General features: G+C 40.8%; 2 protein-coding genes across 3 annotated transcripts; one reads left to right on the top strand and one right to left on the bottom strand.

Annotated features, from left to right (window-relative positions):
• Positions 1–8,330, bottom strand: rasip1 (Ras interacting protein 1). Of its 2 annotated transcripts, none has more exons than XM_086311505.1 (16): positions 8,050–8,330; positions 7,255–7,376; positions 6,558–7,009; positions 6,124–6,384; positions 5,773–6,014; positions 5,529–5,693; positions 4,795–4,999; positions 4,250–4,548; positions 3,983–4,144; positions 3,019–3,059; positions 2,586–2,740; positions 2,324–2,436; positions 1,232–1,526; positions 861–1,024; positions 632–773; positions 1–529 (listed from the first exon to the last, which is right to left on the bottom strand). In XM_086311505.1, the coding sequence occupies exons 2-16, from the start codon at positions 7,374–7,376 to the stop codon at positions 351–353; spliced, it is 2,997 nt and encodes a 998-aa protein (XP_086167631.1). In that variant the 5' UTR covers positions 8,050–8,330; the 3' UTR covers positions 1–350. The 2 variants fall into 2 exon arrangements, with proteins under 2 accessions (XP_086167631.1, XP_086167632.1); XM_086311506.1 differs by lacking the exon at positions 8,050–8,330 and adding an exon at positions 7,584–7,666.
• A 2,291-nt stretch (positions 8,331–10,621) lies between these two features.
• On the top strand, positions 10,622–13,688 carry cox6b2 (cytochrome c oxidase subunit 6B2). Its single transcript, XM_086311503.1, has 4 exons — positions 10,622–10,736; positions 11,151–11,320; positions 12,860–12,960; positions 13,331–13,688. Exons 2-4 carry the CDS (start codon positions 11,215–11,217, stop codon positions 13,382–13,384), a joined length of 261 nt encoding a protein of 86 aa, XP_086167629.1. The 5' UTR covers positions 10,622–10,736; positions 11,151–11,214; the 3' UTR covers positions 13,385–13,688.
• Positions 13,689–18,526: the final 4,838 nt, after the last annotated feature.

Genomic DNA, 18,526 nt, shown 5'->3' with positions numbered 1-18,526 from the left:
AATTCAGCATTTTATTAAAAACAAGTAGTTTGAAAACATACACGGAAGCCAAGGAAAACAGCCACGTAAAGCACAACACTATGTTACCTAACAGACATGGGGTTTTGCTCCTTGCTTTCAAACAAATCCTATAAAGGCATGACAGAGCTAGTACATTTATTTAGCTAGACAATATCTAAGTGAATAAATGAGATGATATGAAGTGTGAGGAAAACCAACAACCAGCCAATAAAAATACAGAAAGCATGTCCAGTTTGCATTATTTTCTGGTGTCCAGTTTGATGTTTTTGGTGATATCCTTTTTTTTTTACTTCTATGAGACATTAATACAGAGACATATAAGGGCTTCCTCAGAGCCGAGTCCTCTGATTGGCTGGGAGCTCATCCTGGTCGAGTCCCCACAAGAAGGTGCGGAGACGTGTAACTTCTTTTTGTAGCTCAGGGCTTGGGATTGGCTGGGAGAGGTCAAGGCGTGGTGTCTCATTTGGCAGGATAAGAGGAGGATGGTCCAAAAAGCTCTCAAAGATGTCTGAAAAATGAGAAAAGGTTGAGAAACAGTTTACTTGACATATAATGCCACTATTCATTATAGTTATTAAATGTTCAATCATAAGCCCTTTTGATTTATTACCTCCACTGAGTTCAGTGCCTGGCGGAGGGGCCCAGGATGCTGGTGGAGCTCTGCTGGGTCCCAGCTTGTAATGGGTGAGCAGGTGGTGCAACTGAGAAGGACTTAACAAAGCATGTTCTTCCTGTAGACTGGCCCAGGATGACTTGGAGATAAGAAGTTAATGGAGGAGATGTTAGATGGCATTCTAGGAGAGGGCTCAAAGGGCATGTTGTACATGCAGCTGTGTTACCTGGATGAGTCGAGTCTTGGGAATACACAGGAAGTTGACTGTGACTGACAGTTTCTTCATAAACTCTGAGGCGATGTCTCCTAATCCTGCACCCTGTAGCCAGTCCAGAACCAGGTCTAGGTTTGTTCGGATCTGTACTGCTCTGGACCATGAAAACAGTCCGTCTGAAAAGAGGGGGAGAGGATGTTGGAGAAAACAGAAAAAACATTTGAAAAAAGCTAATTTTGTTTGTTTTATCAGGAGTAAAGCAGTGAGTCTTCCTTTTATCCAAAAGGTCACTTTTATCATCTCTAGCTTCAGTTTTTACAAAGTGATACCGTATTTATTGCTGAATTAACCACACAGGATTTCTTTGCCCCGTGCCTTCTCACCTCTCTCCAGCAAAGTATTGAGCAAGGAGGTATTGGTGAAGAAGAAGAGGTAGCCGAAGGTTTGCGAGGTGAGCGGTGGGGAAAGACATGCCTCCCGTGACAGCATCAGGGAACAGCGATACACTTCCACAAGTCCAGCAACCTTGGGCGGCAAGGTGGACACATCATCTACCTCTTCTTCTCCTCCTCTTTTCTCTTCTCCCTCTGCAGCCTGAGCTCCATCCTTCTCTTTCTCCTTCTCCTCGCTGGAAAATGGGTTGGTGTCCAGAAGGGCTGGAAGAAGGGAGTACAGTGTCTTTGTGGACAGAAAGAGAAAAAAAAGTAAGTTCATTTTTATATTAAAAATATTATAAAAATCCGGAAATGATGGATGTTGAATGGACAGTATAAACTGGAATGAATTAAGTGGAAGAAGATGTTAAGATGATTTGTAGCAACACTTGAAGTGATGGCTATCACAATAGTTTGTACAGGTCCAGATCTCTGACCTTGGTGACTTTTCCTCTAGCGCCATCATCAGGTTAAGCTTTTAATCTTGTGCTCATAAGCAAATGCACAACTATACAACACTAATGACACTTCTGTTAAACTCACTTTCACTTTGTGCTAAATCATAGATTGGATCATGCTGGGACTCTTAGTGAAGATGACTAACATGCTAAAAATTACACCATCAACATGCTTGCATCGGCTTTCTGGACATGTTATCCTCTAGTATTGCTATTTCCATGTCAGTATGTTCCAATTCAATACAGGTTTTCCACACAAAGCCAAAAAAGTATGATTTCACAAATGAGTACATCCTAAGTATGGTCTCAGAATGCAATGCACAAAGGGACTGGAGGAGCTGCATGCAGCTGGAGAAAATTAAAATCAATTGTGGGTGGTGGTGAGCTTGTTCCAGAAAGGAACAGTTTTTATGTCTTAAGAAAGTAATTTGTGCTGTCTCTCGGTGAGGTTAAATAGAAGTGGCTATCCGGAGTTACAGTTTAAAAGGGCATGCAACATTACACATAAAATGGTAACGTTGATTTGAAGCCAAAGCACATCGGAGTATGTGGACCGCTGTATCTGGCTTTTTTTCCACTTTACCTTGGTAAGGTGATACACACACTGCTGGAAGGTGTGCATAATGACATCATCCAGCTGTGCCAGAGCTTCTGAGCAGGTGTCCATATCAGCTGTCAAAACTGGATCCCCAGGGGCTTCAAAGAAACAATCATTATGATCAATTCCAGGCTCAGTGTCAGCTTTGATTTCTCTGTTTAGCTTTGCCAAATTCCTGTGCCAGCTTATACGTTTGATCTTCTAAAGGTCCCCCCCCGGCCTTCTGTTGTTTTCCAGTTATTCTCACCTTCAAACTCCCATTCTTTCTCCATCACTTCTACTTTAACCTGGAAGAAGTTGAGGAGCTCCGTGGCATTTGACATCCAGAACATGAGAGGTCGAAGGTCAGATGACAGTTTCTGGACGTTTGGTGTGCTTATCTCTCCTTCTTGCTCTGTTGAACTGGACAACACATTTAAATAATTCCAAAGTTATGTTTGCTATCAAGTATTGTGAACATTCCCCTGTCAGGTTTGTGTTTGTGCACTAAAAGCAAAACGCTCCATACTGAAGTAAAAATAGACTGAGTTATTATTATCTAGCTATATTCGAGACAATGCTTCCATCATACCACAAAAATTTACCAAAGACATAACAGCACAGGCACAAATGTATCATGAATCACTCAGCTGGAAATCTCTAAACAGAGGAAACATTACGTAGAACATAAATATTCTTACTTTTGCGTGGGATGCTTATCCCCAAATTCCTTAATGTTATCCTGCAAAGATAGTTGGAAACAGAAGAGACGAGACTTAGTGTGGGGGTGGAGGAGGGGGAGTGGAGTCTAGCCCTGCAGCCTGGACAGTTAGAGCAGATTTTCCAGCGGGAGGGAAGTGACATCAGCCCATCCTCACTCCTGCTCACAAGCCAGTAGGCCACAATGAAGGGCATATGTCTGTCTGCTGGTTTTTCTGTCTGACTTAATGTGGCATTCTCAATCTGCCTACCTGAGGTTTATCTGCCAGACTTGTTTAAGTATGGTCACGACCATACTGTCATTAAATATAAAAAACTTAACATTTGTTCCATAGATGAGCCACTCTCTGACTTCCTCCAACATATTATTAATTCACACGTCACAGATATGATTATATATGTTGTATTTTTTTAATTACACAAGCAGCATGACCCTTTGGAAAGCAATGTCTCCCAGTTGGTCCATTAATTTTGTCCAAGTTATCTTAACAGCTGGTGAATTGATGGCCTTGAGCTTTGGTCTAGAGACTCATGGTCCCCAGTGGATGAATCCTTCTGAATTTGCTGATCCTTTGAATGTTTTATTGACACTAAGACGGAAAATGGAAAGACTGGAACGATAAATTGAATTCAGGTGCGCAAAGTAGGTTTGAAATAGTAATAAGTAATTTATTTCAGTGGGCAACAGATATAAAAGAATACACCAACATGAATCAGCTCGCACCTTCTTTTCACTGGGAGGCTGAGATTGTTGTGTTTTAGTGACATATTTTGACACCCATCTCCTGACTTTTTATGTAATGCCATTTAAAGTTTTAATTTTGTCCAATACTTTGGTTTATGACCAGCAAATGCTAAATTGAGGATTGCAAAAACAAGATGTGAACAAGTAACAATACCAAACATGACATCAAGCTATTGTTTTTGTTTGTTTGTGTTACTTACCCACACAATTTCTTTTATTAGATTGGCTGACTTGAGCAATATCTGTGGTAGGAGAGCAGGGTCCAGGTGTTTGGAGGCATGATCTATCATGATTGACAGGAGATAAGCAGGAGCTAAAGGCCCGCCTCCAGAGTCTGGAGAGGAATTTCTGGAGATGATCTCCTATGAGAAAAGTAAAGGATCAACACATATATGTATAAATAAAAGTTTATTTCAACTAGATAACTACAGTCAGACTATAAGAAGTCTGCTATTTTCCCTTCTTACCTGTAACAAGGAATCGGCGTGACGAGAATGGAATTTCAACACGGCCTCAGTGGAGCCCAGGTACTGCCTCAGAGCTTCCTGTCTGTCCACCAACCCTGAAGGGCAGCAGGTGGTGGAGGCATCAGTCTGCCATGGCAAGGTCAGTGCCAGCGGTGGAGGCGGAGTCACACGAGGGTCACGATACAAGAAAAGAAAGTGGTTCCCCAGACCAATCACATCGCCCGGCTTTAGGACCGTCTCCCTGTAAAGGGCCACTCCATTGTGTGTAACTGCACCTCCTCTGAAAGGTCGCATCAGGGCTGGGATAAAATTCATAAAATATTATTGAGTTTAAATTTACCCACCAGTTTATGACAGTCATGTCAAGGTAAATTATTCCCTGTGAACTAGCATTTGACAAAAATGGAGAGGAAGAATCCTCTTTTAACAGGAATAACATTGAGAACAATGATGTCCTACTTTGGATGAACAATCTACCTTCTCTAGTTTTGTATTTTCTGCAAGAGAGTGCAGCAAGATTCTAACGATGATCTGTGCCGGTGTACCTTGTCCAGTGGGTGTCTCTGGAACAGCGGAGTCTCTCCGGACTAGTAAGTGTCTAGCCAAAAGGTCAGGAGCAGACAGGAACGTGTCCACCTTCAGCGGCCTCTTCCCCTTCCTCTCTCTTTCTCTATCCTTCTCTCTCTCCCTTATTGTGGGTTTCCTTCCAAACACATGCATATGTCCCGACATGATGTACAAAACAAAATCCTACACAAAACACACAGTGGATCAGTGAGTCAGGGAGGTCTGTTATCTTTTAAGTGTTATGGTTTATATCAATCTTCTATCAGATGTTAAGCCAAACAGAAGGCAGTCGATAAGGAATGAAGTGTGTCACAGTTTGTTACAATGGAGACCTGTGTGAGGTCATTGTGTGAGATGAAGTGATGTACACAGGGGGGTTTTGTGCATTTGATGGATACATTTTCTGGCATTGTGCTGCTCAGAGGCTGTTTTGTGCTGGGTGGTGAATGGGAGAAGCGTGTAGAGGGATGGAAACCCTGATGGTATGTGGCGATTACAGACATGCAGGTATGATGTAATGCACAGGGTGCGTGCACGCGTGTGCACAACTCCACTACAGCCATGCCTGCGCTTTTGCTAATGCGCACATGAGAGCGCATGTCAACGAGTACGTTGCTGTTTATGTGTGTTTATGTGTTTACATGATGTACGTGTGCGTGGGTGTTGTTTGCGAGAATTTGTATGGGCGATACCATCTGTCAGCATGTCTTGCCTTGCTCTGATCGTAACCCTGCAGCAACAGGAAGTAAGGCCGGTCTGTAGGTGGAAGGATCAGACTTTGTGACATCACTTCCAGGTCACAGCTGGAATAATCCTTCTCATCCTCTGCCGGCTGGTTTGTCCATCCAACCTTCCCTTCAGCTTTCGACGCCCTGATCTGCAGAAATGGTTTATGATGGTTAGAAGACCGAACGTGTGGTCAGTTCAGCTTCTACTTACTGCAGCCTTCTCTTTACCTCTCCTGGCTGTGGGTTGATCATGCTCACAATGTTCTTCCTGTCATGCACCCCTGCGCTGTTGTTAGGCCGGTTTCCAGAACCGCGGGGGTCGTTGCTGACGTGATTGCCTTGGCGACGTCGCAGACTGAGGTTCATGTCGCTGATGCTCCTCCTCAGCTCTGTGTTCCTTCCACGGTGACCCCGTTCGCCCTCCTCTGCTCCGCCACCTGATGACATCCTGCTCCGCCGCCAGCGCACACCTGTTGCCCAGACAACCCAAGTATCAATCAGCTTTGCCCTGTGCTGTGCATAAATGGTCAATTTTTTCTTTTCTTGCCACTGTACCTATCTGCTGCATCTCATACGTACCTTGGTAGTTCTCTCCCTCCCTCTCACGCTCCTTCTCCCTCTCTAACTCTTCTCTCTCATAGTCTTCCTTCCTTTGGATTTCAAAGCGCCGCTCAAATCCATCCTTAGGCCGCCACATGTCCACTAACAACAAAGGACATTCCCACGGGGCAACGCTTCTCCGGCACTCTGTCTCCCATTTGATAGCTCCATCTGGCTGCTGGATGGGCTTTCCAATGACATCACACAATAGGAAGTCTTCAGGGCTGTGTTTCTGGAGAACTAGAAAGTAATGGAGGAAAGGGGGAATGAGGGGGAGGGTAATTATTTTTCCATAACACTGCTATTTATGTTTATATAAAGTCATTCCCAATTGGTAAAAAATTTTTAAGCAAACAATTCCTAGTCATGGATCGCAGCAGAGGTCCAAATGAGCCAAAATTTCCCTTTCATACCTGCGTCATCTGTCTCCTCCCGCTCTCTTTCAGTGTAGCGAGTGATGACCTGGGCAATGAGTTGCCTAGCTGTGGAGTGTATGTTGGCCAGCAGGGAGCGATAATTGGCTCCACTGGAGAGTGCATCTCCATAGATTTTGATCAGGCCTGGGGCAGAGGAAGAAGCAGGGGGCAAGTAGTGGTGGGAGGAGGGGGCTGCCGAATGAGCCCAAACTTCTCTCTCCTTCTCTCCCACTGCCCGGTCCCGGTCACTGTTGGAACGCCCCCGTAAGAAGAGATGGGAAAGGCGCTTAGCACGGGACTGGGGTGCAGCAGGCCGCGGCCTGAGGAAGGCCGGGGAAGGAGATGGGGATGGGGTAGGGGAAGCCAGCGAGGGGGTGGAGTTAGAAAGGGAAGAGGAAGGAGCAGAGGGGGCCTCGTGGAGAGAGGCTGCGTCAGAGCTGGTAGTCGACCTGGAAACAACAGAGGAGGGAAGACAGATGGAGGAGAGAGGAAGCAGAAAGGAAGGGACAAGTCAGCTGTGAGTTATGACTGACAAACAACAAGGACTAAAATAAATGGAAGACATGAATACAAATGACAGTGGAAGTGAGATAAGATAAGATCAATACACAAACTAATTCTACATGCAGGACACAAGTTGGAACAAAACTAAAGATTAATTTAAAAAAAGCGAATTAAAGAAGTTTAGACCAACTTGACAGAGAGCGCGCTGGGCCAACGACCACCAAGCTTTGCAAAGTGTTTCCTGGGGGAGTTGATCCACAAACCCACTGGGAAATGGAGTTTTCTGAATCGAGGACTGCCAGATCCCTCCATCTGACCGAGAAGAATTCAGATATTAAAGGGCAATTCTCTCTAAAATCAACTTAATAACTCATCTTTTTATAAGATATATAAACATTAGGTTTCCCTTAATAATATTTCTCTGCACCATACCAAAGGCTGTGTGTCACCAGTGCCAGGATATAAACAATATAACAATAGAATGATGTCAACCTTCAAAAATATCAACAGGATACCTACAGCAGGTTGTCAACATGGTAAAAACAAATGAAAAGACATTAGCCCTCCCTACAGCCCCTGAAAATCCCAGTGTGTTTTCCTATCCTCAAACAGGAAGTGTGTTTTGTAGGACTCAGGTCCAGCTGTCGCAGTGACAGGGAAAAACCCACTCCAAAGGTCACTGCCTGTCCAATTCTCTGTAACACTTCTATTTAACCTACCATCACAATTTAGGATAACATGTTTTCTTTTAGCTACGATTAGAATTTTGAGATAAAGGCTAGTACTATGTTGAAAATGAGTTCCTTTTTAAAGTTGTTCCCTCAGACACGCCATTTCTCGACATGCGTCCACACCTAAAATCTGTTATTGGTATTCTAGGCAGAAAGGCCTCCTCTCCTAGAAAACCATGTTGGGATATTTTCACAGAATTCTAAATACTACAAGAAAGAAATTACTCAAATTATTTGGTTTTGAACAAACTTACCCACAGTTACTTCAAATCCTTTTTATAGTGTGTTTTGATTATCCTTTGCCACCAAAATGCCAATGCGCAGCTCAAAGTACCCTAAAAAATGTGCGCTCGTCCTTCTCCTCAGGATGAAAATCCATTTTCTAAAGGCCTTGGCTCCTTAAAAATGGACAAAGGTATCTTTAATTCTAATAATTCTTTTTTCTTCTGTTAAAGAAAATGCCCCTTTACATTAGTTTTTTACTCTAAGTGGCTGCTACCTCCCTCTCTGGCTCTCGGGCGCTCTGGGTCTATAGATAGAGAAACCAACCCATTGTTCTAAGTGACAGAATTTCCTTCCTTTGCTTTGGACAACACCTATATCCTGACTGAGTGAGAAAGAGAGGCAGAGATTGGTAGAAGTGAGAGAACGGTAAATTTACACACACAAACACACACATGGGTGTTTGGCACCCTGTTGGGAATATAATATACTGTATTGTACTCTGCACAAAACAATCTCGATATCTATCTTTTTGCCCATCTGAGTTAAATGAAAATGTCACAGAATAAAGCTAAATTATATGAAAAAGCCTTAATGGGTTTAAAAGACTATTTTTGATTTAAACCAGGTACTGTGACGTGATTTATGATGAGAAAGACTATCACAGTGCTCAACAAAATGCAAGGAAGTTTGAAGTTTTGCTGAAAAGAGGATGAAGGAAATGCACACAGTGAGACAGGAAGCTAGAGCGAGACACCTGTGATCTTTGACCTGGTCTTCAACAGGAAGATGTTGATGGAAAGAGAAACTGTCACAGTCATCATAAAGGGCTAATAAAGTTTGTCCCATTACAAAGACTCCTCCACCATTTCCAAGTTCTTACCATGACTAAAAGAGAAAATAATATATTACTTATGATTAAATGTTAAATTTCCTGTTATTGTCACTACCAGTGAAGTGATATGAAAATTTCGTATTGTTTGCGAAACAGAGGAGTACTGTATGTATTACCTATGCTCACCGGTCACTTCATTAGGCACACCTGTCCAACTGCTTGTTAGTGCATGTGGTGCTGATGTTCAAACTGAGCATCAGAATGAGGAAGAAAATGTGAAAAGGGTGTTAAATGATTTTAAATATTTCAGAAGGTGTTGATTTGCTGGGATTTTCCCACACAACCATCTCTAGGGTTTACAGAAAATGGTCCAAAAAAAGAGAAAATATCCAGTGAGCAGTAGCTCTCTGGGTGAACATCCTTTGCTGCCTTCTTGTCAGAGGTCGAAAGAAAATGGCCAGAATGCTTTGAGCTGATAGGAAGGCACTAGTAACTCAAATAACCCCCTTTCTCAACCAAGATATGCAGAAAAGCATCTCTGAAAGCACAACATGTCAACCTTGAAGCAGAAGAGCCACAGCAACAAATCACCACAACACGTGCTACTCCTGTCAGATAAGAACAGGAAACTGAGGCTACAGTTTACAACAAAATTAGAACACAAAAGATTGGAAAAATATTGTTTGGTCTGATAAGTCTCAATTTCTTCTCCGACATTCATGGTAAAATCAGAATTTGGTGTAAACAACATGAAAGAACACCTTGTATCAATCGTTCATGCTGCTGCTGTTGCAATATGGCAGATGTTTTCTTGGGACACGTTAGACCTTTTAGTACCAACTGATCATCATTTAAACGCCGTGTCCATGTCTATCCTATTAAGACGCCAGTCTACCCATCTTCTGATGGATGCTTCAAGCAGGATAACACACCTTGGTCAAATCATCACAAAGGTCAAATCATCTCAAACTGGCTTCTTGAACATGGCAATGAGTTCAAGTGTACTCAGATGCCCTCCACAGTCACCAGATCTCAAATAGAGCACCTTTGTGATGTGGTGGAACAGGAGATTCACATCACCTAGGTGCAGCTGACAAATCTGCAGGATCTGTGTGATGCTGTCATCACGATGTGGACCAGACTCTCTGAGGAATTTTTCCAGCACCTTGTTGAATCAAAGGGAGCCCAACCCTAGCAACATATAAGTAGTGAAGTATTTAGTGGGTATATATGCAAGATATCTAAGAGCAACCAAAACATTAAAAGAAGAAGATGTCACCAAAAAAATAAAATAAAATAATAATACTGGGTTAAGCTATGCTTTGAAAAATTTGCTCTTAATAGGTTACATATTTTCTTCTGTTTATCATGTCACAGTGTCGGAAACTCTGGGAGGGGGCAGCAAAATATGGGTACAAATTAAGAGCAGAAACACAGGAATGTATCTGATTTTTTTAAGGATATCTGGGGTCTGGCATTGATTTAATCTGAGGTCTAAGTGACTTGGAACCAAACAGCCTTAAAGGCAAGAAGGTGAGGTCATCTTTTGATCCAAAATCTGGAAATATTATGTCGCAGAATGAAAACCACCGCTTTCCCTCAAGCAGCAACAAATCCGGAGGTCACACGGGGGGAAGCAAATAAATAAATATATAATAAACTTCTTCTTTGACCCTTGACTCTTCTTATTTCGCTGTATGTTAACTTTTTACCTCTGAAAAAAACATAAATACAATTATTATACAAATATGTGACTGTTAAAGATTAAACGCTGTCGTAAATAAACAGGACGGATTTGATTACGGCGATATCCCAGCGTGCCTTGCGCGTCGGAGAGGAAGGACAATTTTTTCTAGAGAGGACACGTTGAAGAAGCGTCCCAAGGTTAGCTTCGTAACTTCGTAGTATGCTGTTCTAATCCTAACCTTTTGAACCTTTAAAGGTGTCTTTCCAGCGTTTTTTTTTTTTGTCGTTTAAAACGGTTTAAGTGCTGCGTGTTAATTACGGCCGTATACACACAGATTAACTCGTTAGCTTTGAGCTAACGGCTAGCGATAACCTATTGCCTGAGTTATTTTGTGTGATTACGTTGACTGGGCTCATTTGTATACCGACCTGTGTGCTTATGACAATAGATTTATATACTCAAAACATGTAATTTGTGTGTATCTGAATTAGTAACAATAAGACTGTAAACGTCTAGTAGCTCGGTTAACTAACGTTGTTCCCTCTGTGATAGCTAACACTAGTTAAATGTCTCGTTTGTCTTACACCTTTTTATTCCTGTTTCCCCTGCAGGCTAACCTAGGCCGTGCCCTGTTTCAACATCGTTTAAACCTCCCACTGACTGAAGGATAGAAAAATGGCCGAAGCCGTGTCAGATAAGATCAAGAACTACAAGACGGCTCCGTTTGACGCCCGATTCCCAAACACCAACCAGACCAGAAACTGCTTCCAAAACTACCTGGGTGAGGACTGCTGTGCTGTGATCACACATTATCATACATTAACCCGACCAGAACTGTCTTAACACAACAGGACATGCACTTCACATGCGCGTATGGGGCTAATTTTAGTACTGTGCAAAAACACTTTTTATTTCTTCACTTTGTGCTATGGAAATGGGAAATGTGAGCAGTTCATTGGAACATGTAAACAAACACGGAAATACAGTATTTAAGGTTAAAAAAATGATAAGCTTTTCTTCCCCCCCCCCCCATGTGTCCCTTGTTGACAGTCGGTCCAGATGCATCTGTCAAGTCTTTGTTTGATGTTTCCTTTCTCAAGGACATGATACTGGTCATTTGCTGTAGAAAATAGTAGAAAATTTAAAAGGTCTGGTTCTTAGATGTAACTTTAAAAATGGGAATCAGTGACTGGTGCTAGTAACAAAGTGCCAAAAATGCAATCTGAAATTGGTTCTTTGCTGAGTTGTTGTTATGTGTGGATGCAACACTGGTTCCTCCCTTGACCTTTTTAATGCTTTTATAGGTCAGTGTTCGTTGGCTAAACAAAGAAACCAAAAAAATATTCCTCTGGAAATGTTCATGTACAAGGACTGGACTAATAATGAGCGAAAAGCAGCCAATGTCAAAAGAAACTTTGAAAGGTCTTCAGAAAGGCTGCAGAACTGTTACTCAAGACAACTTTAAAAATGACAAAGTCTGACTCCTTGGAAGCAAAATATAAATAAATGGAGGGGGAGAGACTGATGACTGGAATTGGTACTCTTAATTCATGCATAATTTTCAAACTTCCCTATATGAGTCTCACAAAGTATACATTATAAAGCCCAATGTTACACTAGTATCACTATGCCTTCACTGTGTAACACAATCCATCCAAGTATAATGATATGCTATATGTTATACTTGGATCGCTATGTTTTTTTAACTGATATGTAAAAACAAATTTCTTAGCGATTAGTACTTAAATTAATCCTGAAAGGATTTTTTTTTTTTTTAATGAAGAGCGAGTATGTTGAGTAAAAGATACTTGACTTGGTGACAAGACCGCCAAACATTCTTTAAAAGTTCACTCGCTCTCAGATGTGGACTTTAAACCTTTTTGTAAATAAACCATAACAAAACTTTACTTAATATTAACATTCTAACCTGATTGTTTTCTGGCTGTTATCTTTCTGTGTTCTCTTTTTTTCAGATAAATGTGTTAGATAAAAAAAAAAATAGATAAAAATCAGTGCAATAACAGCAGCTGCTGCACTGGACAGACAATAGGTATTGTTATTCAGGAAGTTGAAACATATCAAACAAATCCTGAAGAGAAGGACAAAAAAGACATATTCCCCTCCTCCAAGCATTCAGTGTTCATATTAGGTACTTCAGCAATGTAAACACCAGTTCAGCTTAAAATGATGTTTTATGTAAACAGAAAAGCTTTAACCTGTTTTCACAATGAGCTCTTAGTTTTGCTTCATGCCGGTACTATTTGTCTTCAAGAAGACTTTTATCATTTAAGTAAACCCTGTACCGTTTTTGTTCTTGCAGACTTCCACAGGTGCAACAAAGCTCTGTCAGCCAAAGGCCAGGAAGTTTCTCCATGTGAGTGGTACCAGAAGGTTTACAAGAGCCTCTGCCCTATGAGCTGGGTAAGTTTAAGAAGAAACTGCAGATGTCTCTGACTGCCACAGTTTGTTTCCCTGTACTTCCAGTGTTTTGTTTTTTTGTTTTTTTTCTTCTGAATGACTGTTCTGGAGTAAACAGGAGTTTGGGGCTCTTTAACCACATTAGGCTTTTGCGTTTCATCACATTTACCGTTGTGACACAAAGTTCTCACTGCTGCATGTGTTGCAGTCAAAGCTGGAAACCTTGTTTGCAGTTGATGTTTTGAAACAGTTTCCACATCACATGTAACTTGTGTGAGACTGTTGTGTCTCATCACCATTTCCAAGGCTAATAATGCTGCTGGTAGGCGTAAGTTACACTTAAGCCTCATGTTTTCTTTAATGTCTCCTGCAGGTTTCTAAATGGGATGAGCAGATAGAAAACGGAAGTTTCCCTGGAAAGATCTGAACTAACCCGTCATGACAGGTGGCTGCAAGACTATTACTTGCAACCTCTTTCATCTGCCTACAAATGTCTTTACAACTGTTACCCTTTCATTATTAGCACTGGTCTTACAAACTAAAAACACGCACAACAAGCACAGTTTTAAAGCTTAAACATGTGTTTCCTGCCTCTGTTATAAACTGGTCTTTAGTGTGGTTGATTTAATAAATACCAGTGCAGCTTTATTTCAGGAAGTTGTTCAGTATTCTGCTGTCTTGGATTGACTTGTGAGTCACCAGAGAGCAAATAAATCAATTTCACAAATCAATTGTGAGTTCTTTCTCTTTTTTTGCCATCTGTAATTTAAAACGATCGTGTTATTATCAAAAAAGTTCATTCTTTTATTATTTCTCAGCATTTAAAATCAGTAAGCTGAATAAATTGAGTGCGCTCCTACAACTACATTTAGAGTGTAATTATGTCTAAAATGTGAACACAGAAGTCAATAACTAATGAACAAAAATGCTCTAAAGCTTTATCTGACAAAAACTTCTGTTCACATTGGCCTTGTTACATATCTGCCTGCTTTCGTCTTAAAGTTCACTTGAATATCAGTAGCAGGTTTTCAGTTCTGTTATTTAGTATCAGCAAGGCCTTCATGAGTAACTAAGTTTATTTAATCCTCTCAGATATATTCGTTACCCTCAGCAAAATGCTGATGCGGTCTTGTCACCCAGGGCGAACACCTAAATTTGAATGTGATAACTTAAGAAAGCTGGGATGTAGGATTTTCACATTGATACCATAGGTGCATCTACTACAGATCTCTGAGGAGTTTAAATCTCGGTAACATCGACCTGGTAGACTGAATGGTAGCACCCACTGTTATTTATCAACTTTTCTTTTTGTTTCCACGGAGTGGCTGGAGCACTGAGGTCAGAGGCTGATTTTGTTGAAACCACCCTTTTTACCACAAGGGTGCACTATTGTCACTCACTCGCTGTATAAAATAGTTAAAATAATTGGACCCTACATTATTTTTTTTTTAGTCAATTTGGAACAGTTTTTATACCAAACCACAGTAAAAACACCTGAAGTGTCATTCTCTGGCTTGGAATTTGATTACTTTCCCTAATGTGATCCAAATTATATGAAAATATACTGCTGTATAGGTGCTAAATGTAATCAGAATGCTTCAGATCCATTGGCATGAGTCAGATCAAGGAGGATGGTGGCTTTAGGGAATCCCAATTTGTACTACCTCTGTATATAGATAGATAGATAGAGATATACAATAGATAATATAGGACAAAGGTTCAAGGGGTAACTTGGCACCGTCTTCAGTTGTGTTCCCACTAAATTTGTCCAGGTTCCCTTGAAGACATCAACCTATCATTTTCTTAAGGATTGTTCCAGACAGTGTAAGAATAAAGCAGCACAGGTGTGGTCATATACACTGCAAATAATGCATGGAACAGAGGTCAGAGGGTTACTTGACAAGGATCACAAGATCTGTGACAGGACTGTGATTCAGTGGATTGCTCTGTTGCCTCATAACAAGAAGGTTCCTGCTTCAAATCTGAGTCGCAATTTCAGTGAGTGTCGGAAACTCATTGAAATCCCACATGAAAGGTTTCATACCACTGCTTTGAACACACACTTTGAAGTTTGCACGAGTTTTTAAATTTTTATTTATTTTTAAATCCACGTCTGTTTGTGTTTGGCAAAACTGAACATCATATCCTGTAATAATAGATATTTTACTCCAAAATAAGTGTTTTTAGATATCAAATAAACTCTTCTCTGAGTGGTATTCCACCTATTCAGGAAACATTCATTGTTCATTGACTCATGTTTTATTCCCTGTTGAAGACCTGTGTGCCAAAATGTGTTTCTTTTAACCTTGCTGTGCAAATAAAGGCATTTTAGTCTTATTTCAAAAAGGGAGAGCCTGGAACTTAAAAAATGTATCCCTTCCAAAGTGCGCCTCACATAGAAGTGAGTTGAATGGAGGATGTGGTCCTTCTCTTATAGTTGGCCCAGATCAAAACTGACCAGAGGATACAATAAAGGCATGTAAGAGTCATTGGCTAGTGATGTAGAAAGAGACTGTATGGGGTGTATTGGTGCATAGCTGGTGCTACACCCAAATTTATGTCATAAACTGAACTGTGTAGCATGCGGAAGTTACACCAGGAATGGATTTCATCAGAGGTGGGTGTGCACCAACTGAACTCCCCCTGAGAGGGAAGTGCGAGACGTTTTAATGAACGGGTGACTGAAACCCCAATAAATTAATCAAGAAGGTTACAATGAGAACTTTATCAATCCTGACGTAAGCTTGTAGAAAATATACGCTTAATCATCTAAAGTTAAACATGATATCTGCTCAAAATTGACTTGACTTGAGTTGACTGAAAAAAGTGTATGAAACATAAACCTTGTTATTATAATTATTTATAAGTTTGTAACAGCCTCTGCTCAATAAATATCAGCTAAATGAATAAGTAGGAGTGTTTACAATCGTTAGTAAAAAAAATGCTCTTTCGGATCAATAGCAAATCTGAAACATGAGGTGGCAGTGTTGCACTAGTTAGTGTACTATCCCTCCACAGTCTGTCAGATCTTTGCAGTAAAAGAAATTACTTCATAACCCACATGACCCACAATCTTAACATTAATAACCTATGTTCACCCACAGCTAAAAAGCTTAAAAGCATTGATGCCCAAAGGGAGATATATGAAATGTTATCTTTAGTATGGAGCCATGCTACTGGAATAAATGCAGAATGTGGTTTGACAATTTTCTGTAATAAGCAAGGCCTTTCCTGTGTTGCAGCATACGTGGTTCCTTAACTAGTTAAGGATTCAAATGGTTTACTTATCAGGATATAAATATAATCATCTGTCCGGTCTTAAAATCAGGAAAATACTACCTCAGAAAAACACATGAAATACCAGCAATTGGTTTCTGTATGAGTTTATCAGAGTCTTAGATCACTGTGTGGAAATGTTGCCCCACTCTTCTTTATAGTGTTGCTTCAGTTTACTGAAGTCTGGAGGCATTAGTTCTCTTAAGATATTGCTACAGTATTTCAGTCAGGTTGAGGTCTGGCCTTTGTCATTGATTCTCTTCTTTTCAGCCATTATCTTGTAGATTTGTTGCTGTGGATGAGTTCACTCGGTTCATTGTCCTTTTGCACGACCTCAGTTTTGGTGAAGCTTTAGTTGTCGGACAGATGGCCTCACATTTGACTCTTTAATACTTTGGTATATTTAGGAATTCATGGACAACTCAGTGACCACAAGCTGCCCCTCTAAATCACCACCATGATTGATAATAATTAATAATCATGCATAATCGTTCTTTTTAATGTAGCTACTTTGAAGTATTTTGTTCCCAAGCATTTGCACCATTAAACCTCCTAAATAGGATAATAACTTTCACATGAGTAAAGAGTCTAAATCTTGCCAGCTACTATATACAAAATGATGTTCTTCCATAACACACCACTTTTCGTGCAATACGCTTGTTTAGGACACAATGCTTTACCTTAAAAAAAAAATACCCCTAGCAATGTTTTCTGACATTTATTTCCCCCGTTGAATGTTTTTCCTGGCAGTATGGATTAGAGGATGTGTTAGATAAGTATTCAAGAATTTTATCAAATCTAAGGTACACACACACAAGGTCCACCTGTTCAAAAAGGCACATCTAAAGGCCAGTCTTATGTTCTAAGGTGAACGTCTAAATAATTCAGAGAAGGCTGGGGGGAAAGTGTTGTGGTCAGATGAAACATATAATGAGCTTTTTGGCACTAAGTCAACTCAGTGTGTTTGGAGGAAAAGAAATGATATGACCCAAAGAACACCACCCAACAGTCAAACATGGAGGTGGAAACATTATTTTTTGGGGCTGTTTCTCTGCCAAGGGTACAGGAGGACTTCACCATATTGAGGGGCCAATGGACATGTGGAGGAAAAGCTACTTCTCTCAGCCAGAATACTGAAGATAGGTCATGGATGGGTCATCCAGCATGACAATGGTCAAAAAGATACTGTCAAGACAACCAAGGAGTGACTACAGAAGAAGAAGCACATTGAGGTCATGGGAATGGCGTTTCCGTATCCCTATCCTGAGGAACACTGTGGGGGGAGCTGAAGCTTCAAGTTCCTAAGCAGCAGCCAAGAGACCTACATGATCAAACAAGTTTCTATAGACAAGTGGGCCAAAGTCCCTCCTGAAATGTGGGTAAACCTGGTGACCAACTACAAGAAATGTCTCAGCAACAACGGTTTCTCCCACAATTACTGAATCATGCTTTGCTTTGTGGATCAAATACTTATTATTTATTTATGGTTAATATTCTGGTTGATATTTCTTTGGAAGTGAGGAAAATTGTAAATTCAGCAGGGGAAATAATAATGTATTTAAGAAATTCTTAGACAAAATGCAGAAGCTGCATGGAGAAAACTACGCCCATCTTTCAGTAACTTGTAGAAACACCTTAGAAGCAAATGGTTTCTGTATGACTTTAGACTGTTGAGTCACTGTGGGGGAAATGTTGCCCTACTCTTCTTTACAGTGTTGCTTCAGTTCATTGACATTTGCAGGCATTTGTTCATGCATAGCTTTCTTAACGTCCTGCTACAGTATTTCAGACCGTTTGAGTTCTGGACTTTGACTGGGCCACTGCAACATCTGGATTCTTTACTTTTTCAGCCCCTCTTGCTTAGATTTTCTGCTATGCTTGGGATTAGGGGTGGGTTTTTATAATCGATTCATCGATTAAAATCGATTCTGGCTTGGATAACGTAAAATCGATTCATTAAAATCCTGAATCGATTTTTTAATATAAATTTATTTTGTCCGAAATGCCAGAATCTCTGGTGACATCTCACAAAATTTCAAGAACCACCAAACAGTAAATGAGAGCAGGTACAGGGATTCTGCACATAGACTTAAACACACAGCGCGACCCGCGGATCAGAATCAGTTAGATGTCGCCTTTCTCACAGTCGGGGCTGAAAGCCGACAGCTCGCTGATCCGGGTCCGCGCTTTGTGTTCACGCCCTTTATGCGCTGATTCTAAAGCTGTTAGTTTGATCTCTCTCCAAACAATATTGACCGAATCAGCAGCAAAAGAAGATCCAAACGCTTCACAT

The sequence above is a fragment of the Aulonocara sp. 'chitande type north' Nkhata Bay genome, linkage group LG11 (genome assembly GCF_057382095.1).
Source record: "Aulonocara sp. 'chitande type north' Nkhata Bay isolate Kocher_YH1m ecotype deep benthic linkage group LG11, A_spYH_male_GT1.1, whole genome shotgun sequence".
Taxonomy (NCBI): domain Eukaryota; kingdom Metazoa; phylum Chordata; class Actinopteri; order Cichliformes; family Cichlidae; genus Aulonocara; species Aulonocara sp. 'chitande type north' Nkhata Bay.
Note: the sequence above shows the minus strand (reverse complement) of the source record. Positions and strands in the feature narration are given on the sequence as shown.